We start from the raw sequence: 22,149 nt of genomic DNA, 5'->3' as shown, positions 1-22,149 counted from the left end.
TGACTGGAGCCTCGGCGCGCTCCCGTCGCCTCGATCGTTAAATGTGAGGTGATAATCTGCAGTCGGCGACCCGATTTATGCCAGTCTTTCTCTAGTCTTTCATTTCAAACATGTTTGATATTATCGCAAGTCTTTAGTCTGAGACTAAAAACTGTGAACCCAAGTCTTTAGATGTGAGCTGATAATCTTATAAAGTCTTTTCTAAATCTTTTCAAAGTCTTTAGGTGTACAGAAAGCATTAGAAAAGACTTTATAAGATTATCAGCTCACATCTAAAGACTTGGGTTAACAGTTTTTAGTCTCAGACTAAAGACTTGCAATAATATCAAACATGTTTGAAATGAAAGACTAGAGAAGACTGGCATAAATCGGGTCGCCGACTGCAGATTATCACCTCACATTTAACGATCGAGGCGACGGGAGCGCGCCGAGGCTCCAGTCAGATTCCTAAAGACTGCCGGTCTTTAGTCTGGGACTGTGAAAATCCTTTGGTGTACACCCAGCATAAATCTTTTCAAAGTCTTCAGGTGTACAGAAAGCATAAGAGTTTGTTGTGTAAATTTAGTCATAAATATACCACGTCAGAGCAGTTTGCCGTCGGCTCTGTGTGGTACCTGTGCTGTAGGCCAATGTGAAAAAGATGCAAGAAATACTCTCTTGTACTTTATAATACAGAATGCAAATAGATGAGAGAAACAAAGCCAATCAGTATTTATACGCAGTCGTTGGCTGCAGCCTTGCCATATTTTGAATGGATCAAAAGTAATTTAATGTGAGGTGATTTTCAAACTGTAGTCTTAAATGTAAAAAAAAGTGTAAAGTTTAAAAAATAAAAATAAAAGCCTAATAACACTGAAATCTGGATATAGGTTGGTAAATTATATAATATAACAACAGCAATAATATAGTAACCTTTTTTCCGTGTCATTTCATTTTCACCGAAACGATCCAGACCATAGATATATTTTCTACAGATCATTGGTGGTCCAGTCGGTGTTATTGTCACGTGGTACGTGTCACTTTTCTCCGCTGGCTCGACTAATCACAGTAGCTTGTTTGTTTTAGAATTGGTTTTTAATTTTCTATGTGTATGTCACTCAGACACTAATCGTTGGGAATTACACATTAAAAAGCGTATATTTCCTAAGTGTCTAAGATAAAAACTGAATGCTGCTCTATGGCTGTTCATCTCTCTGAGCCGCCGTGCGCCCCCTAGAGGAAGAGCCCATTCGACTCAGAAATACATCACAGGCAGCCGCCCAATGATATTCTCGCTCACACTCGACAACATCGCCATTTTCAGCGTTGAGAGGAGGCGGGGACGCTGAAATCTCCCGCGGTACAGAACAGAAGTAGGTCAACCAGAAATATCGCCGAGACATACGCACCCAGACTCCCGAAAAACGAGATATAACTTTATAAATCTGCGCTCATTCGTTTCCAATGCGTGCGTTCTGCTGTATTCTGATGCGTTCAGGTTCCTGTCCGGGTTGACATTCACACGAGAGAGGTATCAGGATTTTGTTTGTTTTTCACTGTTTGCCTGCGAGCCGAACGGAGACAACATGAGTAATACGCAAAACAGGTAAACACAGTATTCGCAGTAAGTCTGTTGGTGGCTTAGTCTAACTAGATCACTGGCTCCATGACTAAATATATGTGTAAGTTAGTATGTTTACAACGGGCTGATTGATTATTTAAATAATTGATAATTTCCCTGCCGTGTGTTGAGCCAAAGAGGACTAACTTGCACTTGTTTCTAGAAAAGTTAAGACCCATTTAAACGTGTCATATAAAAAAATGATATTTATATAATGTAACGTTATATAATTTATATATTTATATAATGACACGTTGTAACTTATATGTATGTATGTGTATATATGTATGTATGTGTATATATATATATATATATATATATATATATATATGAATAATATATATATGAATAATATGAGTGTTTGTCGGTATGTGTGTGTGTGTATATATATATATATATATATATATATATATATATACACACACACATACCTAGTCTAAAAAGTCTAGGTATGTGTCTAAATACACATAGAAAAATTAGTCTAAAAATGGTTTTAGGATGCACGTTATGTTAAAATAATTATGCTTCTCTTCTCTTTGTGTGTATTTTCACTCGGCTGTTTATACTTCTCATGCATACAGTTCTCTCAGGCCCCCCAGAATGAAGAGGAGGTTGAGCAGAGAGCGAGAGGACAGCAGCACCTCGTCCTGCGCTGGGCCTACGGACTCCTGCAAGCGGGTCAAACAGCCCGACGAGGACTCCGGAGACCAGATGTCCCACTGGACCCGACTGCCCCAGGAGATCCTGCTTCACATCTTTCAGTACCTGCCGCTCCTGGACCGTGCCTTCGCCTCACAGGTCTGCCGCTGCTGGAACCAGGCCTTCCACATGCCCGAGCTGTGGAGATGCTTCGAGTTTGAGCTCAATCAGCCTGCCAGCTCTTACCTGAAGGCCACACATCCCGACCTTATAAAGCAGATCATAAAGAGGCACTCCAATCATTTACAGTACGTCAGCTTCAAGGTGAGAGGTTCATGGGTTACTCCATTACAGCTTTAAACATTACAGCTCACAAATCATGCTGGCCCTAAAAGGATAGTGTGAAATATTTACTCGCCCTCATGTCATTCCAAACCTGTATGACTTTTCTTTGTTTTACTGAACACAAAAGATATTTTGAAGAATGTTGGTAACCAAACAGTTTTAGCTCCCATTGACTACAATTGTGTTTTTTGTTTTTTTTGTCAGTGGGAACCGAAACTGTTTGGGTTACAACATTCTTCAAAATGTCATGTTCAGAAGAAAAAACACAGGTTTGGAACGACAGAATTTTTATATTTTAGTGAACTAACCCTTTTATGCAGTGGTTCTCAACCTCTCCTGCAGTGACCCCCTGACAGGACATGTTTTTTTTTTTTTAACCCTGAAATGGCACACCTGATTCAATTAATTAAAGGCTCAAAGGCTTAATGTGTAGCTGACTAATTGAATCAGGTGTGCCATTTCAGGGTGAAAACAAAAACATGTCCAGTTGGGGGTCCCTGCAGGAGAAGGTTGAGAACCACTGCTTTAAAGGGACAGTTAACTAAAAAATAAAAAGCATTACCAAATCATTACAAACCTATTCAAGATGAAAAAAGATTTCTGTTCCTCCATTAAAAAAAGTCCATTCCACCAAAACGTTGAGGCTTCAAAAAGTTCATAAATGCATTGTGAAACTAATCCATCTAAATCAAACTTGGTCTCAAACTCAATTCCTGGAGGGCCACAGCTCTGCACAGTTTAGCTCCAGCCAGCTCAAACTCACACCTGCAAGGAAGTTTCTAGCAATCCTGAAGACCTTGTTTAGCTGAATCAGGTGTGTTTGATTAGGGTTGGAGCAAAACCGTGCAGAGCTCTGGCCCTCCAGGAATTGAGTTTAAGACCACTGATCTAAATAGAGTTGTTTAATCCAAGTCTTTTGATTTATATGATGAACAGATTTAATTTGGCACTTTATTTACATATAAATATTAATAACTGCACATAAATAGAGAACATCAAATATGGTAAATGGAATATGGTAGATATGATATTTTATTACTTTTACAATGTCGTTATGAACATTTTGAAGCATCAATGTTTTGGTGGAATGGACCGAAATCTCTGAAGGTTCATCAAAAGTATCTTCATTTGATTAGAAGATGAACGGAAGTCTTTTGGGTTTTTTGTCATGAGGGTGAGGAAATATCGTAGATATGTAGACTTGCATTACTAAAGAATTCAGTAAACGTGTGCAATTTTACAGTAGCTTTGAACATGGCACATCTGATCAAAACCTAAAATGCATTAGTAGATGCTAAGATATTACAATATAATTGATCTCTCTGCATTGACACTATTATATGAGAACTGAACTGAGCTGGATGATGGCATCACGGTTTTCTCCATGGCGGCTGTATATGAACTAAATTAATAACTTTTTTACAACGACTGTGATGAAGGTGACTTGTGTTTGCACAGGTGGACAGCAGCACAGAATCAGCGGAGGCTGCGTGTGACATCTTGTCACAGCTGGTGAACTGCTCTCTGAAGACTCTTGGACTGATCTCCACTGCTCGACCGAGCTTCATGGAGCTTCCCAAGGTATCGGGACATGCGCTATATGGCTGAGTCGTGTGTTTGGATGATGGGCTGGATGTTTCCTGATGTTTTATCGTTTCCTCTTTTCAGTCGCACTTCATCTCTGCACTAACCGTCGTGTTCGTCAACTCCAAGTCTCTTTCGTCTCTGAAAATTGACGACACGCCAGTGGATGATCCTTCGCTCAAGGTCCTGGTGGCCAACAACAGTGACACACTCAAGCTGTTGAAGATGAGCAGCTGCCCTCATGTTTCTCCTGCAGGTATGACATGTGTTATTTGAGGGACTGGTCCTTGGGATCCACATTCCTGCTGAGTATAGCTCAAATTCACACGCCTGTTATGTTTTAGATCCGTTTTTTCAGGTGTGTTTGATTAAACTCTGCAGGGAAGTGGATCTCAAGGGCCGGAGTTGAGAATCTGTGCTCTAGCATGTTGGCAAGTTCTTGTGGTGGGAAGTTCGGATCATTTTACTGACTCTCTCGTTCGAACTCGTTCTTCAAAATGAACGAATCTTTAATCAAGTCATTTCGTTCATTTAAGTGCCTTTAATCGTTAAACTTTTAACAGCCAAATTCCCCGAAAACATCCACCTACGCAATCTTGATCATATTTTGAATTATGAAATCATTATATTGCAGCCAAAGATAATTTACTTTTATTTAAAAAGCAAAATATTAATATCAGTGGTAACAAAGTAAATTAAAATATAGTATGCAGTAAATATTCTCAAGTAAATGTAAACATTTTGCATGTTTGCAACACTTACACAAACTACGAGCAATAGATAGCATTACTACAAATAAAGTAAACATCTAAAAGCAGTATTAAGTAAACATTCAGAATAAATACTATAGTATTTTAAATGTGACATCAAATGTGTAACAAACCACATTTGTTGAACAAGTTTGGGTTCAGTAAGAATTACAAAATAATAATAATACTTTTATTCAGAAATGACGCATTAAATTGATCAAAAGTGACAGTAAAGACATTTGTAACATTACAAAATATGTCAGTTTAAAATAAATGCTGCTCTTTTGAACTTTGTTCATCAAAGAATCCTAAAAAAACAACATAGTTTTCCACAAAAATATTAAGCAAAACAACTGTTTTTAACATTATTAATAATAAATGTTCCTTGAGCAGCAAATCAGCATATTTTGAATGATTTCTGAAGGGTCATGTGACTAGAATAATACCTTTGCCATCACAGAAATAAATTACATTTTAAAATATTGTTTTAAATCGCAATAGTACTTCACAATATTGTTGTTTTTACTGTAATTTTATTCAAATAAATGCAGCCTTTGTTGAGCATAAGAGACTTCTTTCAAAGGCATAAAAGAAAATCTTGCCAGCCCCAAACGTTTTAACAGTAGTGTAAATCATTGTATTTTAATTGAAAAGGTACAGAAACAAACAAAAAATATCAGCCAATTACACGTGTATAGCAGGCTATTATCACCTACAACAGTAAAGTCTGTGACGGTCATTGTTCAATCTCTATTAGTCACATGCTGCTAATAAACAAGGTGTGTACAGGCAGAATATGATAACTTATGTTTATGGCTTATTGATATGCCTACGAGACTGGCTTTTGCCAACTCAGTGGAAAAAAACAAACAAAACAAAGTGCCACCTTTGTGCTCCTCATAAAGACTACCGTAATTATTGTAATAGATGCACACCAATGTTTTCACTCTTGCTGGCTTGACTGATGGGACTTAGCGGTAGTGTATAAAGATTTCTTCCAGACCCGTTTAGCTCCTATTGGAGGAAGATGTACTTTCATACACTTCAGTATGATTAAAATATAGACTTAAACAACAAAAACTAATCTTTTCATGATGTTTGTTCTCATAAGTCTGCCTGTGGGGTTTAAAGTAATTGTTTACCCAAATATTACAATTCTGTGATTTATACTCTGCCTCATTTCATTGCAAACCTACGTGACTTTCTCTCTCTCTCTCTCTCTCTCTCTCTCTCTCTCTCTCTCTCTCTCTCTCTCTCTCTCTCTCTCTCTCTCTCTCTCTCTCTCTCTCTCTCTCTCTCTCTCTCTCTCTCTCTCTCTCTCTCTCTCTCTCTCTCTCTCTCTCCCATTAATGCTAAAAATTTAAGTTGAAACAGTAAAGTTAAGTTCTTAACTGCTTTTCTCCATATGGTAAAAGTCAATAGGGGAATGTGCTAACAAGTCTCAAACTGACAAAACAAGTACATGACGAATTTCACTTTCATTCAATTATAAAGGAACAGGTCAGTTTAAAAAAAAAGTTTTGTGAATGACAAAGGATCATGGGTTTGCAACAACAATTCTGATTTTAGGTCAACTATTTAAGTAATTTAAAAAATTTATATTAAATGGATAGTTCCAAAAGTGAAAATTGTGTTTTTTCACTCTCATGTTGTTCAAAACCTGTATGAGTTTCTTTCTTCTGCTGAACACAAAGGATGATATTTTGAAGAATGCTGGTAACCATCAGTTGATGGACCCCATTGACTTCCATAGTATCGTTTGGAGGGAAAAAAATATTAGGGGTCATCAACTTTTTGGTTACCCATATTCTTCCAAATTCTCTTGTTCATACATATGTGGAATAAAAATAAAAAAACCTAGCTCAAAATTCTGATTTTCATAATCGTTGAAGAGAGAAATCACAATGCATCTGAGAATCAATTACTTTTTTCTAGACTGCATGATTTGCAGTGTGTTGTGCCGGTCAAACCCATCCGTCTTCTGTTGTTGCAGGTATTCTGTGTGTTGCTGATCAGTGTCACGGCCTGAGAGAACTGGCTCTGAACTATCACTTACTGAGCGACGATCTCCTCCTGGCGCTTTCCTCAGAGAAACACGTGCACCTCGAGCACCTTCGCATAGACGTGGTGAGCGAGAACCCCGGTCAGCAGTTCCACACCATCCAGAAGAGCAGCTGGGACGCCATGCTGCGCCACTCACCCAAGTTCAGCCTGGTCATGTACTTCTTCCTGTACGAGGACGAGTTCGGGCCCTTCTTCCGCGACGAGATCCCCGTCACGCACCTGTACTTCGGCCGCTCGGTCAGCAAGGAGGTCCTGGGCCGCGTGGGCATGAACTGCCCCCGTCTGGTGGAGCTGGTGGTGTGTGCCAACGGGCTCCGGCCTCTGGACGAGGAGCTGATTCGCATCGCTGAGCGCTGCCAGCACCTGTCGGCCATCGGGCTGGGCGAGTGCGAGGTCTCCTGCGGCGCTTTCGTGGAGTTTGTGAAGATGTGTGGCCGTCGCCTTTCTCAGCTGTCTATCATGGAGGAGGTTCTCATCCCAGACCACAAATACAGCCTGGATGAGATCCACTGGGAAGTGTCCAAGCACCTGGGTCGGGTTTGGTTTCCAGATATGATGCCCACCTGGTGAAATGCACAATGATTGCATTCAAAAGAACATTGAAAAGTACGCCGAAGCCTTTGGCAACATGGGCTTTTTATGTGGTCTTTAGTTAATTCTCAAGGTTTGTACATAGATTTGATTTGAGATGTAAATTCCCTCACTGCTCATAATTAATGTGGACTGTTGTGTTAAAGGGATAGTTGACCCAAAACATTCTGTCATTTACTCAACCTCATTTCAAACCTGTCTGATCTTTTCATCTGCGGGACATAGAAGATATTTTGAAGAATGTTGGTAACCCAACTGTTTTGGTGACCATTGACAAAAAAACTGCACACAAACATAAAAAAAAAAAATTTGTATATAGTATATGTTCCACAGAATACCGACGTGATGGTTTTCATTTTTGTGGGAAATATCCCTTTAATGGCATGTTGTGGCAAATTTACACTTCAATGAATCTTACAAACGCTTATTGAGGTCATATTTAACTCTAAAATTAAAAGAAAAAACTTTAAATTATATTTGTTTATATTTTGCATCAAAAAGAAATCGAGCCCATCTTAGAATCCATTAAGATTTTTGTCATTGTGAAAAAATTTAAATGACAATTAAGCATTTTTCCCATTCCTTTAATAATGCATCTCTTTGAGTGATTATTTGATTTGTTAATCCCATTAGATTCTCATTACAGTAATGTTCTTTTTACAGTTCTATTAATTTTTTTTTTAATCAGCATAAAGACACTACAACAACTTAGTTCCATGATATACTGTATATTATTTCTTGCATGACAGTTTATGGTATTGTGGGTCACAAAACAACAAAAATAAAGGTGGTTATTTGCGAAAAATATTTTTGTAACATTTACTAACTAAATAGAGCATCGCTGTACACATCATACTATGTATATGTGTTACATTTTCAGATTATATTGCAAAATATGTGTGTGGCGGGGGTGGGAGTTGTTCATTTAGAAAGGAAACTGAAAGCCGTTTCATTTAGATCAGATTCTAGTCATATCCAGATATATTCATTGTTCATGTTATGGGCTTTGTTGATGTTCTCAGCAGATAATACAATAAGTGCTCACTTGAAAGTGTGCTGATTTGGTTTATGTAGATAAAGAACTGTATTTTGTGTGATTTGTGTGTATTAATACATAGATTGGGTATTACAGTGCTTTTGTACAAAAATGTATAGAGAATAATGTGCACCTTATACATACCAAGTGGAAATATTTCTTTTGTGTGGTTTAAGCAAGTAGAAAATGGGTTAGCAGGGAAGAGGGTGCAGAATAATATTACAGCATTATTATCTTTATAGGTCAGAGAGGAAGGAAATGAAGGGTTCAGTGTTTGGCTCACAGAACACTTGTGTCCTCAAATTTAGAAAGAGATGGTAATTAAATTTTAAAGATACAATGAACTGTTGATTGGTTTTTATTGGATTGCATGAAGAATGTTGTGCAATGAAAAGCTGAATGGGATAAAGCAGATAATGAATGATTTATTTTTCTGGATGCGCTTCAGGCCTTGCTGCATTAACATGCGCCCTTCGATTCAGTTCAATATGATTCAGTATTGGAGTGAAGCAGTGAAAACATTTTCCTTAAGAAGGAAGCTCCACGTGTCTGTATATAAAATGCTGTGTTTTTGATATAAATAGAAATACTAATGTATACTTCTGTGGAGGTTCAAAGTGTTTCTGTGCTGATCTCTTTCAGATGAGCGGGAATTATTCCTTGATGGATCTTTACCCTTGTGATTAGTTGATCTTCTGTGTAATTTATTGATCTGCTTATACTGATGGTTTAGTTTAACATTGACTTTTTATAAATGATATAATATGCATATAAATCAACATGGAGCATCTCACTCAATCACATGTAAGGCTTTAGTCAGTGCATATCTTTACCATTTTTGCTAGACATGACTTTTTGAAAGTGCATCAACCATTAAAATGTACAAATAGCATCAAACCAAGTACTCATGTATTTGATTTTTCTGAAGCAAGTGAGCATATTGCTTGTATTGCTAATATGAAAGCATTACATTTCTTGTGTTGTAAAAACATGATTAAAAAATCAGATTGTAACATTGTCTTTTGTTGAAATAAATAAAAGCAAATAAACATTTGTGCAGACACTGTGTGAATGTTTTACAGATTATTTACATTAAGGCAACAATATTCGTAAATATGTTGTACAATAAAAAAAAATTTTTTAATGTCATGCATTAGTACAAATTAACACTTATTTGATGTTAATTCTGACATCTGGAAAGGAAGTAGAAAATTGAAAATGTAATTTTATTTGGTATTAAAAAATATGTTCATTATGGAAAAGGAATCTCCTCATAAGTTATTTGTAAGTAAGGATATTTCATCGGCAGCTTCCAATATTTAGAGTTGTAGTAGAAATAGAAGGTCTTCTCTAGGACCATCTTTTCATAAGCCTCCAACAGGCTCATAATCATTTCCATCACTGACTGGTGAGAGCGAAATGAGTGATAGAACTTCTTAATGTCCGTGGCAAGATCTTTCGTAGAAGACTGTTGAAAGATGGTGTCATCTCCCAAATAGAGAGGCTCTCCGCTGTACAGATAGATCTTTGTGTACTTGGTTGGAGTTTGGCTCGACAGTTGGGCGCTCAGCTCCAGTAATTTCTTATATGTGCGATGCACAAACTGAGAACAGTCGTAGGACTCAAACCATGTTGTGGCATTGGCACCCGGGTCTGACTTTACCGCCCATGTCTCGTAATACACACCCGTTTCATTGTCCTTCTGAACCCACAGAGCCAACTCATTAAACATCTCACCTAACAAAACAAAAAAGAAAAAGATTCAAATCCAGACGAAATGAGGATGGTGAATATGGTGTAAATCAGTATATTAGAATGATTTCTGAAGGATCATGTGACACTGAAGACTGGAGTAATGATGCTGAAAATTTAGCTTTGCATTACAGGAATAAATTACATTTTTAAATGTATTCAAATAGAAAATAGTTATTTTTCACAATTTTACTATATTTTTGATCAAACAAATGCAGCCTTGATGAGAACAAGAGATTTCTTTCAAAACATTAAAAAAGTAATGTTTCCAAACTTTTGAATATATATATATATATATATATATATATATATATATATAAAAATATATTATAAACTTACCCGAAATCTCTCCTATTTTCTCCAAAGTCCCATTCTGCTTCCAGTGTAAGTCGTCTATGCCGTCATAAAAGCACGCAGCTCCCTGGTTACACCAGAACGGAGCACTCACACCCTCTCTTTCATGAGGAAAAGTGCAATTCCCAAGCTGAAACAGCTCGTACCACTCCATAGTGAAGTTTCTCCCAGTTTTTGCGCTTCCAAAGCCAATGGCATCGTGCATGACATGCTGAAGTGAAAACTCTCGATTAGACTCAGATGAATAAACCCTTAAAGAAAAGAGGCCTGCTATTCACTTACAAACTTTCCCAAGATGTCACCATATTTGAACTCCCACACAGGAGTCTGAAGTCTGAACACTGAGATGACGTCGAAGTCTCCCATGACAGGTATCCGACCGTCTGGATCTCCAGTGGGACAGAACGGGTATAAAGCCTGGCAGTAGGGATCAACATCTGGACGTCTGTCAAGTCGTCTAGAAATTGATATGAAATTGTGTTACGTCTGCTTTTCGGCGAACAGGTTTGGCCAACATGGTGGATGTCACATAATGTAATTAATTCATATTCATGAGCATAAAATTGCGAAGTAGTTTATTTTAATTCACTGGAAATCTAAGTGTATATATAACTTATATATAATTTAAGCCTCTTGCTTGCTTAGTTGGGGACACTTAAGATTCAATAATATTATTGGTTCGACTGCACTGACACTATTGGATGAGAACTGAACTGAGCTGGATGATGACATCACTGTTTTCAGCAGAACATTAATTTAATAATTGATCTTTACAACAGAACTGAATCAACACTGAACTGACTTCAGCTGAACAATGACACTGTTTTCTTGTAAAGATGCCATACAGTCAATGTTAACTCATCATTAATCTATTTTCCTCTTTATCACTGTAAAGCTGCTTTGAAACAATCAGTATTGTATAATGAGCTCTATATAAATAAAGGTGACTTGACTAAGAAATCATACATTAAAATGCATATAAAAATATACATTAATCACAATATTTTAAATGTTCCTACTCTACTGAGGTCCTAACTGAAATTACAGTTTTTTTCAGTCGCTAACAAGCGTTTGTCCAACCAGTTGTCACATGTTCAATACTCTAAACACAATTAGCACAGCATCGGCCTTCTGTGGCACATTTCATGTCGTTTTCACACAATATGCAGTCAGTGAACACATTTCCACAATGCTTACATTTTCTTAACAGACAAGCTATACCTCCCAACAAAATGAGAGGTGCAGGTGCAGTGAGAGATGCAGTGAGAGATGCAGTGAGAGATGCAGTGAGAGATGCAGTGAGAGGTACAGTGAGAGATGCAGTGAGAGGTGCAGTGAGAGATGCAGTGAGAGATGCAGTGAGAGGTACAGTGAGAGATGCAGTGAGAGGTGCAGTGAGAGCTGCAGTGAGAGGTGCAGTGAGAGATGCAGTGAGAGGTGCAGTGAGAGGTGCAGTGAGAGATGCAGTGAGAGATGCAGTGAGAGGTACAGTGAGAGGTCCAGGTGCAGTGAGAGGTGCAGTGAGAGATGCAGTGAGAGATGCAGTGAGAGGTACAGTGAGAGATGCAGGTGCAGTGAGAGGTGCAGTGAGAGATGCAGTGAGAGGTACAGTGAGAGATGCAGGTGCAGTGAGAGATGCAGTGAGAGGTACAGTGAGAGATGCAGGTGCAGTGAGAGATGCAGTGAGAGGTACAGTGAGAGATGCAGGTGCAGTGAGAGGTACAGTGAGAGGTGTAGGTGCAGTGAGAGATGCAGTGAGAGGTGCAGTGAGAGATGCAGTGAGAGGTGCAGTGATAGGTGCAGGTGCAGTGAGAGATGCAGTGCAGTGAGAGATGCAGTGAGAGGTACAGTGAGAGATGCAGTGAGAGATGCAGTGCAGTGAGAGGTGCAGTGAGAGATGCAGTGAGAGATGCAGTGAGAGATGCAGTGAGAGATGCAGTGAGAGGTACAGTGAGAGATGCAGTGAGAGGTGCAGTGAGAGATGCAGTGAGAGATGCAGTGAGAGGTGCAGTGAGAGCTGCAGTGAGAGGTGCAGTGAGAGATGCAGTGAGAGATGCAGTGAGAGGTGCAGTGAGAGGTGCAGTGAGAGATGCAGTGAGAGATGCAGTGAGAGGTACAGTGAGAGGTCCAGGTGCAGTGAGAGGTGTAGTGAGAGATGCAGTGAGAGATGCAGTGAGAGGTACAGTGAGAGATGCAGTGAGAGGTGCAGTGAGAGGTGCAGTGAGAGATGCAGTGAGAGGTGCAGTGATAGGTGCAGGTGCAGTGAGAGATGCAGTGCAGTGAGAGATGCAGTGAGAGGTACAGTGAGAGATGCAGGTGCAGTGAGAGGTACAGTGAGAGGTGTAGGTGCAGTGAGAGATGCAGTGAGAGGTGTAGGTGCAGTGAGAGGTGCAGTGAGAGGTGCAGGTGCAGTGAGAGGTGCAGTGCCAGGGAGAAGAGCAGGCCCAAGGAGAGGGCAAGGTAGAGGTGTAAGAATGAATGGTGGTGGCATTCCAAGGGCTGCAAGAACAGTAGTCAGTGATGAAATTCGTGTCACTATCATTGACCATGTAATCAACCACGGTCTCTCACTAAGATAGGCTGGTAAACAGTAAAGGAAAAAAAATGATTTGCTTTTTACTGGAATGCTTTTGAATGTGAACATTACTGCACATGTGGACATACAGTTCCCAACCAAGAAATGTTGTCTAAAAACAGTGGATTGCATGTTTTGCATGTAAATACCTGTAAAACTGAAACACAAAAGTCTATGAAGTTTTGTCAACAATAGCCAGTATTTTGAAACCTGGTGTACTTTGATTGACTGCATGTATCTTGTGAAGTGAAAACAAGTGTTATTCTTTGACAGAATAATTTCATTCTGAGTCAAATTTCCAGTGTTTTGGTAAAGTTAGTGTGTGCAGAGAAAGATTTGTTCTATTTTGAAATGAAGAGTTAGTATATATTTAACAAAATGTGTTTTTGAGAAGAAAACTATCCATTTGGCCAATTGTGTTTTGTGGGTGTGAGTCTGTGTTAAGAGTTTAGAAAACGTATCTGAAGTATGGGTAAGCGCTAGTTAGCGACTGAAAAAAACTAACAATGCCAACAGCGTCTCTTCATTGTACATGACAATTATAATTTTATATAACCATTTATTATCCACCTCTTGACATTAATTCCACTTTCATTTGCACATAACTGTTTATAACACATTTTTATACTTCCATTTTGTGCATAACAGTAAATAGTCTATCTGTACATATGTAATTCTGTCAAGTATGTATGATATTTTCTATATTACTGTATTGTATTTCATTGTATTGGCTTTTTATTAGTGTCTTACATTCCTTTTCGTTGCCCTTTATCCCTGTTTGTACTTTTTCTGCATTAGAAGCTCCTGCCACCGAGATAAATCCTTTGTGAGTGTTAAAAATTGTCATAAAGCTCTGATTCTGATTCTGAAGACATTAATAAACCATCGTGCAAATTGATTTTTGAAGGGGGAGAAAACAGACGGAAGACGAACCGATAAAAAATACTTTTAGCCCTAAGTGCTGGCAATGCAATTGAGCTGAAGTGTACAGTGGCTTCAACTTACTGGTAAGGCACTGGCCAGACCTGCTTCCCACTGACCCTAGAAACGACCAGCCCCACAGTCCAACAGTGAAGAACCGCGTGAAAGAAGTGAAGGGAATACTTCATCTCAGCACAATCTCCGAAAAACACCAATGCGCTGTCTTTCTTGCAGATGTTGCTGTTTTGTCTCACATCCTTGTTTTAGATAAAACTGATCACGTGACGGACTAAACTGAGTCAACCGGTCAGTCACGAGTTTTCTTTTTTTTCATATGAGCTACATTCATGACAAAATAAAAGTCACGCTCTAAAAAAAATAATAATAGTAATAATATATGTGGCTATATCTATGTTTAAATAATAATAATTATAATAACTAATAATACAAAATTCTTAAAACTACCTTTTATGCAGAACAAAAATTAAAATAAAAACATTCACTAAAATCAAACATAGACATCGTCTCAGCTCAGCCAATTTAATAATTTTTTTTAAACCACATTGGGGGAAAAAAGGAGTTTAGAAAAATCATACATGCACAATTTACATTTGTCTAAAATTTTAATTTCAAGCATTTAGCATAACGTTAGGTCAAATGTTTTTTAACAACAAATAATTTCAGTTAAGTGTGTCCAATTATTTGACGAATAGTGCTAATTTTAACATAAAAAATACTTTATTATAAAAATATATATATATAAATTTCTAAAGCGAGTGTGACTGTTCTTTGGATGAAAGTCACTTTGCGCATTGACATAATGAATGTATGTCTACTAGTTTGCGCATGTGTCTTGTCTCACGCGGCATTGCTATGGTAACAGTAAACAGCCTTGAATTGAAGCTTTTCCTTTTGGTGTAGTTCCCTCTTATCTGTTCGTTAAACTCACGTTTATCATGACCGACGTTGGCTCTGAAGAGTTTGACGACCAGCAAGGCTCTCTGGGGGTGAGTCTTTGTCACAGTGTATTCTCAGTTGGCAGTGTGTTCACAGTAGAGATGAGAGTGATCGCTCTGTGTTGAAGGAGTATGAGGGAGACAGAAATGAAGCTGGAGAGAGACATGGACAGGGCAAAGCTGTCCTGCCTAGTGGAGACACTTACCAAGGAGCATATGAAAACGGCAAGAGATCTGGCCAGGTCATGTCGCCTACAAACACTGTTATTATGCAGTTTCTGTTCTCATAAACAAAGGAAAGATTTGATAAACCTTGTGTTGTCTATATATCAGGGGACATATAAGTTCAAGAATGGGGCCAGATACATTGGAGAATGGTACATGAATTTAAAACATGGACAAGGCATATTTTATTACCCAGATGGCTCCACATATGAAGGTAAATCTACAACATTATATTCTAAAGTAACTATACCAGTGCAGGATATTGTAGGCTATGTGTCTGATTTGTTATTGTTAAAAAAAAACTAGAAACTAAAACTAGTTTTTTTGTTAATTGAAATACAGTTGAAGTACTAAAATCACTTAAAACTATATATTAAAAATAAATGAAAACTATAGAAATATTTTTTTAACTATAGAAATATTTTTTTTTAAATTAAACACGTATTAAAATGAAAGCTGAAAATAAAAACATAAAAGCTAACTCAAAATATTAAAACAACTATAATAGTATAGAAATAATACTACAATAACACTGCTTTTAAAGTACAATCTATGTTAATGTTAATTACAACAGTACAAGTTAATAAACATGAATTCATTTATTGTAAACAAACATGAATTAACAATGAGCAATAGTATATAATAATAGTGCTGTCAAATCGATTAATCGTGATTGATCACATTTAACATTAATGTTTTTAAATAAATAAATATATATATATATATATATATATATATGCGTGGTTGGATGGATGGGATTAATCATGATTAATCGATTTGATTAACAGCACTAGTATATAAAATTGATAAACATTCTGAAATTTAACTAGTTGTCTCAGACTTTTTTACCCTGGTCTCGGACTTCTAACCACAGTCTTCACATGTGATGTTTCCTCCTCTTCCTCAGGAAGCTGGGTGGATGACCAGAGGCAGGGTCATGGTTTTTACACATACCCCAATGGAGACACATATGATGGTGAATGGCTGAAACATCAAAGGTAGTTGAAATGCGGCTCTCTTTTTCACTGATCTAATCCAGTAACCTGTCGAATCTAATAATATTAGTTGTAACAGTATTCATAACATCTTCAGTTCAACTAAAAATGAATGGCAAACTATGCTTATTAATAAAAGTATCTGATTGTCTGTCTTTTTCCCTCTTAGACATGGGCAGGGTACATACACACATCATGACTCAGGTTCTCAGTATATGGGCAGATGGATTATGGGTAAAATGGAGTCAGCCGGGGAGCTCATCCATCTGAACCACAGATATAAGGGCAACTTTGTCAATAATAATGTAAGTAATACTCTGCATTTATGGTTCTGAGCTGGTGAGTTGTAGAAAATGGTTTGTAGATCTGTTCTAATTGAGTTGTGGACATGAGGCGAACTATACTACATTCAATAATAAAATGCAACTATCAGTATAGTAAGAAAAGAATAGCTAAATAAAAAGGGTTGAGAAAATGTTTCACATAGCGTTTACTGTCAAACACACCTGAACAAGCTAATCAAGGCTACAGGAAAACTGCAGATATTTGAGTTTGATCAGGGTCTGAACTAAACTCTGCAGGACAGTGGCCCTCCAGGGCTGGATTTGAGGAACCCTGCTCTATATTAACATTTATATAACAAGATATCTGCACTTCTCTCACACAGTGATCACTTTTTTCTTACTAATTATTGTCTTATATATTTGTGTTATTTTCTAGCCCTCTGGTCCAGGGAAGTATGTGTTTGACATTGGGTGTGAGCAGCATGGAGAGTACCTCCAGATAGATCAGGTATGTCTATTTAATGTTTTACAAGATCTTTGAATATCATGAGAATGTATTTCAGGCAGCATGATCACATAAATCAGCAGAAATTGTTTACAAAATGTTCCTCACTTTTGTTATTTGGCTTGTTAAGAGAGTTGTTTTAAATACCCTTGTGAAAAAGAAGTGTGCTTATTTTGTATTGAATGAGAACTTGTAGTGTGCTTAATATTTTTTGATAGTGTATTTTTTCACAAGGGTAGTTTAAAAAGATTTCCCTTTACTGAAACTCAAGCCTGCTCCAGATGAAGGAAGGGAAAGCCTTTAAGTTGTGTTCTCCCTTCTGCCATCAGATCCTCTCTATTGCCATTTTGGCCTTTGGAGATGAGGGTTTTATAGAAACTTTCAGATTGTTGCTGTGCCTCTGAATAGTGCAGTTTGCCAGTTAACTGGTGCATGTCAACAGAGGACCATGAAGAGAAAGTCTCATGCCGTGTTCTTTCTCTTAGACTGTAGTCAGTAGTGGAATGCCCTTAGAGCATCGAGTGGATGAAGCAGTTCACTGGAGTTTCAGAAGTTTTACAGCTTGGTATGCTAGTAAACATTGCCAAACACTAAACAGATGTAAATGAAGTAAATAAAATCGATCTCAAACCTGTTACACGCAAATTGACCCCATGAAACCAGAATATGATGCAACTGAATACATAAAAGCATACCAAGACACTAATGGCTCGTTTCCACTGAGCGGTACGGTACGGTACAGTTCGGTACGGTACGCAATTATTTGCGTTTCCACTGTCAAAAGTTGTGAATGGTACCAAAAAGCCGAACCGTACCGTATCACTTTTTGGGTACCCTTCCGTTGGGGTACCTAGCACAGTGGTACGGTACTAAAGGGTGGAGCTAGACTCAGTGCAGAACGCTGATTGGTTGACAGAGAATCGTCACTTGCGCGACCTACAAGGGGAATGGCAACATAAGAAGCGCCATTTTTTAATATAGGTCCTTCTCAAAAAATTAGCATATTGTGATAAAGTTAATTATTTTCCATAATGTAATGATAAAAATTAAACTTTCATATATTTTAGATTCATTGCACACCAACTGAAATATTTCAGGTCTTTTATTGTTTTAATACTGATGATTTTGGCATACAGCTCATGAAAACCCAAAATTCCTGTCTCAAAAAATTAGCATATCATGAAAAGGGTCTCTAAACGAGCTATTAACCTAATCATCTGAATCAACTAATTAACTCTAAACACCTGCAAAAGATTCCTGAGGCTTTTAAAAACTCCCAGCCTGTTTCATTACTCAAAACCGCAATCATGGGTAAGACTGCCGACCTGACTGCTGTCCAGAAGGCCATCATTGACACCCTCAAGCAAGAGGGTAAGACACAGAAAGAAATTTCTGAACAAATAGGCTGTTCCCAGAGTGCTGTATCAAGGCACCTCAGTGGGAAGTCTGTGGGAAGGAAAAAGTGTGGCAAAAAACGCTGCACAACGAGAAGAGGTGACCGAAGCCTGAGGAAGATTGTGGAGAAGGACCGATTCCAGACCTTGGGGACCTGCGGAAGCAGTGGACTGAGTCTGGAGTAGAAACATCCAGAGCCACCGTGCACAGGCGTGTGCAGGAAATGGGCTACAGGTGCCGCATTCCCCAGGTCAAGCCACTTTTGAACCAGAAACAGTGGCAGAAGCGCCTGACCTGGGCTACAGAGAAGCAGCACTGGACTGTTGCTCAGTTTTGCATGTCATTCGGAAATCAAGGTGCCAGAGTCTGGAGGAAGACTGGGGAGAAGGAAATGCCAAAATGCCTGAAGTCCAGTGTCAAGTACCCACAGTCAGTGATGGTCTGGGGTGCCATGTCAGCCGCTGGTGTTAGTGCACTGTGTTTTATCAAGGGCAGGGCCAATGCAGCTAGCTATCAGGAGATTTTGGAGCACTTCATGCTTCCATCTGCTGAAAAGCTTTATGGAGATGAAGATTTCATTTTTCAGCACGACCTGGCACCTGCTCACAGTGCCAAAACCACTGGTAAATGGTTTACTGACCATGGTATTACTGTGCTCAATTGGCCTGCCAACTCTCCTGACCTGAACCCCATAGAGAATCTGTGGGATATTGTGAAGAGAAAGTTGAGAGACGCAAGACCCAACTCTCTGGATGAGCTTAAGGCCGCTATCGAAGCATCCTGGGCCTCCATAACACCTCAGCAGTGCCACAGGCTGATTGCCTCCATGCCACGCCGCATTGAAGCAGTCATTTCTGCAAAAGGATTCCCGACCAAGTATTGACTATTGTGTGCATAACTGAACATAATTATTTGAAGGTTGACTTTTTTTTTTGTATTAAAAACACTTATTTTATTGGTCGGATGAAATATGCTAATTTTTTGAGACAGGAATTTTGGGTTTTCATGAGCTGTACGCCAAAATCATCAGTATTAAAACAATAAAACACCTGAAATATTTCAGTTGGTGTGCAATGAATCTAAAATATATGAAAGTTTAATTTTTATCATTACATTATGGAAAATAATGAACTTTATAACAATATGCTAATTTTTTGAGAAGGACCTGTACAGTTGGAATATAATACTACGGTTATTCTTTCACGAAATGTAGTTTTAAGAGTTTTTGAGGCGAGAATGTAGTTGTTTAAAGCTCAAATCTGCGGTTTATTTATAATGATTTATGATAATTTGGTCCATTCCAGGCGATCACCGGGCGCTCGGCGCTCATGTTCCCCACCTGGAACAGCCTTTCCTCGGCTAGTCGTTCTGACGTTTGCCGCTGACTCTGTAGTGGTAATTCGTCTTGTGTATATCTAACGGGTGATCTTTGGTCTCGTAAATCGATAATTCGTTCCCTGGCCAATCGTTTTGGCTGAGGGCTAAGTGAATTTTCATATATTTAGGCTATAACTTTTCCGTTGTAAAGTTAACGTTAGACTAGCGCTGAATTTGTATATTTGACTGAATTGTTTGCTTTATTTCTTATTGTATAGCTTCTTGTAACGTTACCTTTTACTTATACTTTTATAATGGCTATTATTGATAGAACTGAAATTTAACAAAAACAGATAGGGTTGAGTTTTGTCATTTTTTTATTACAAGATTATCACTGTAATGTTGTTTATTGCAACATTTGTACAAATGCACATATTGCCTGGAATATGTTTAATATTTTTATATTTAAAATGTTTAAAAAAACATTTAAAGTCTGTTGTGTCTGTTAGAGATGAATAGTAGGACACAACAGGGCAAAAAACCCAAGGCTTGAATTTCAATTTATTTATTCTCACCCCAAAATACAATTATTCATTTTAGCTCTGTTTTACTATAAGAATAAATTCATTGAATGAATTTATGTGTGAGGCCAAATCATATATTTGTTTTTTGTTTTGTTTTTGACAGCAGGACAAAGGAGATGCAGAGGAAGATGAACCTGCTTTAACAACCGCCTTGAAGTGGAAGCCCAAGGCACTTACTGGGTTTTCTGTTTGGGCTAATGGGAATTCTGCCCCGTCAGGTACATCCACATCCAGTTCTAAATATACAACATCTTGATGTAGGATTGCATTTAAACAGTAAAGGCCCATTCACACCAAGCTGTTGGTATTTGAAATCACCAAAGCAAACGCGCCTCTACCCAAAAGGATCACACCCCTATCTTGATAGCTCCACCCCCAAATGCATGAACACTTATGCAACTCAGGCGCCTCCGCCTTTATGAGTGGACACACCCCTTACTGCTGATTAGCTACAAGTGTGTTTTGTGTTTCAACAGCGTTTCTCAGAAATCGCTTACTGCACCTTTAAGTGACTTTGAACATAGCATGGTTGCTGGTGCCAGACAAACTGGTCTGAGTATTACAGAAACTGCTGATCAACTGGGATTTTCACTCACAGGCATCTCTAGGGTTTACAGAGAATGGCCCGAAATAGAGTTAATATCCAGTGAGCAGCAGTTCTGTGGGTGAAAATGCCTTGTTGATGCCAGAGGTCAGAGGAGAATGGCTGTTGTTCTGTTTATTCTAATCTTTAAACTAGGATGGATTCTGAGTAGCTGTCAGTGTTTTTGTCATTCACCATCTGAAAAAAAAATTGTTCCGAAAGTGATCCCAACTATATTTCTCTGTGCCATTATCATTGTAGTTGTGGACTCTGCTATTCTTTTATATTTAGAATGATTTTTAGAACTATATCTTTATTGTTTTAGTAATCGTCCTTGGTGTGAAAGGGCCTTATTGCTGTAATGCGTGTCATTTATTAGCATTTGTTGTCACCTTCTCCCACCTTTAAGATTTTTTACAAATTCAAAAATATGTAAATGTAACAAATGATCGAGTCCATCCTCATTTAAAGGAAGTGCATCCTAAAACAACATGTATGATACATTTTAGACATTTCGACAAACATCTTTGATTCAGTAAATTCAGTAAGTTGAACTAAAGTGTCTGTGTCTGTTCATTGTAGATCAAGCTGTGATGGAAGAGTGAGAAAGACAGACCCCCAAAAGATGATACGAAGAAAGAGGACCTCTAGATAATTTATACCTGCACATATCTGTCACTTCTCATGTTTAGGGATAATTAAAAATACTGTAACAAATGCATTGTGCATTGCTAGTTATTGTTAGTAAATCCATTAACTAACATTAACTAATGGGTCATTGTTGTACAGCATTACTGCAAAATCTATTTATAGCTGATTTGGAGGCCCTGGGAACTGAAAAGTGTTGTAATTTCAAAAACAGCAGAGGGCGCAATAAACCAGCCAAAAATCACCTGTCAATGAGACTAGTGTTACCAAAAAACAATTATGATGATTTTTTTTTTATTCATTAAAACAAACAAAAGCGAACGTCTGAGCCCTTCATTATTTTGTGTTTAATATAGCAAATGTGGCCTGTAACTAATCTGTTTTGAAGACTCAGATACTTGTTAACAATCACTTTTAAAACTTTGCCAATCTAAAGCATGTTCGAGG

General features: G+C 38.1%; 3 protein-coding genes across 7 annotated transcripts; 2 read left to right on the top strand and 1 right to left on the bottom strand.

Annotated features, from left to right (window-relative positions):
- Positions 1-1,297: 1,297 nt before the first annotated feature.
- On the top strand, positions 1,298-9,667 carry fbxl3a (F-box and leucine-rich repeat protein 3a). Of its 2 annotated transcripts, XM_077215756.1 has the most exons (6): positions 1,298-1,352; positions 1,478-1,585; positions 2,182-2,563; positions 4,043-4,165; positions 4,253-4,424; positions 6,911-9,667. In XM_077215756.1, the coding sequence occupies exons 2-6, from the start codon at positions 1,566-1,568 to the stop codon at positions 7,549-7,551; spliced, it is 1,338 nt and encodes a 445-aa protein (XP_077071871.1). In that variant the 5' UTR covers positions 1,298-1,352; positions 1,478-1,565; the 3' UTR covers positions 7,552-9,667. The 2 variants fall into 2 exon arrangements, with proteins under 2 accessions (XP_077071871.1, XP_077071869.1); XM_077215754.1 differs by having other exon boundaries at positions 1,331-1,585; positions 2,191-2,563.
- Positions 8,433-15,463, bottom strand: cln5 (CLN5 lysosomal BMP synthase). Of its 2 annotated transcripts, XM_077215753.1 has the most exons (5): positions 15,373-15,463; positions 15,160-15,283; positions 10,997-11,171; positions 10,700-10,925; positions 8,951-10,345 (listed from the first exon to the last, which is right to left on the bottom strand). In XM_077215753.1, the coding sequence occupies exons 3-5, from the start codon at positions 11,078-11,080 to the stop codon at positions 9,861-9,863; spliced, it is 795 nt and encodes a 264-aa protein (XP_077071868.1). In that variant the 5' UTR covers positions 11,081-11,171; positions 15,160-15,283; positions 15,373-15,463; the 3' UTR covers positions 8,951-9,860. The 2 variants fall into 2 exon arrangements, with proteins under 2 accessions (XP_077071867.1, XP_077071868.1); XM_077215752.1 differs by lacking the exons at positions 15,160-15,283; positions 15,373-15,463 and adding an exon at positions 14,295-14,523 and having other exon boundaries at positions 8,433-10,345.
- Positions 15,086-22,018, top strand: rsph1 (radial spoke head component 1). Of its 3 annotated transcripts, XR_013197097.1 has the most exons (9): positions 15,086-15,217; positions 15,295-15,408; positions 15,500-15,605; positions 16,299-16,389; positions 16,556-16,691; positions 17,107-17,178; positions 17,661-17,740; positions 20,575-20,689; positions 21,637-21,772. XR_013197097.1 is itself a non-coding variant. In XM_077215760.1 (8 exons), exons 1-8 carry the CDS (start codon positions 15,167-15,169, stop codon positions 21,657-21,659), a joined length of 708 nt encoding a protein of 235 aa, XP_077071875.1. In that variant the 5' UTR covers positions 15,086-15,166; the 3' UTR covers positions 21,660-22,018. The 3 variants fall into 3 exon arrangements, 2 of the variants coding, with proteins under 2 accessions (XP_077071875.1, XP_077071876.1); XM_077215760.1 differs by lacking the exon at positions 17,661-17,740 and having other exon boundaries at positions 21,637-22,018; XM_077215761.1 differs by lacking the exon at positions 17,661-17,740 and having other exon boundaries at positions 20,578-20,689; positions 21,637-21,788.
- Positions 22,019-22,149: the final 131 nt, after the last annotated feature.

This window comes from Siphateles boraxobius, unplaced genomic scaffold (assembly GCF_051911475.1).
Source record: "Siphateles boraxobius isolate OS27281-9 unplaced genomic scaffold, OSU_SipBor_1 7, whole genome shotgun sequence".
Taxonomy (NCBI): Eukaryota; Metazoa; Chordata; class Actinopteri; order Cypriniformes; family Leuciscidae; genus Siphateles; species Siphateles boraxobius.
Note: the sequence above shows the minus strand (reverse complement) of the source record. Positions and strands in the feature narration are given on the sequence as shown.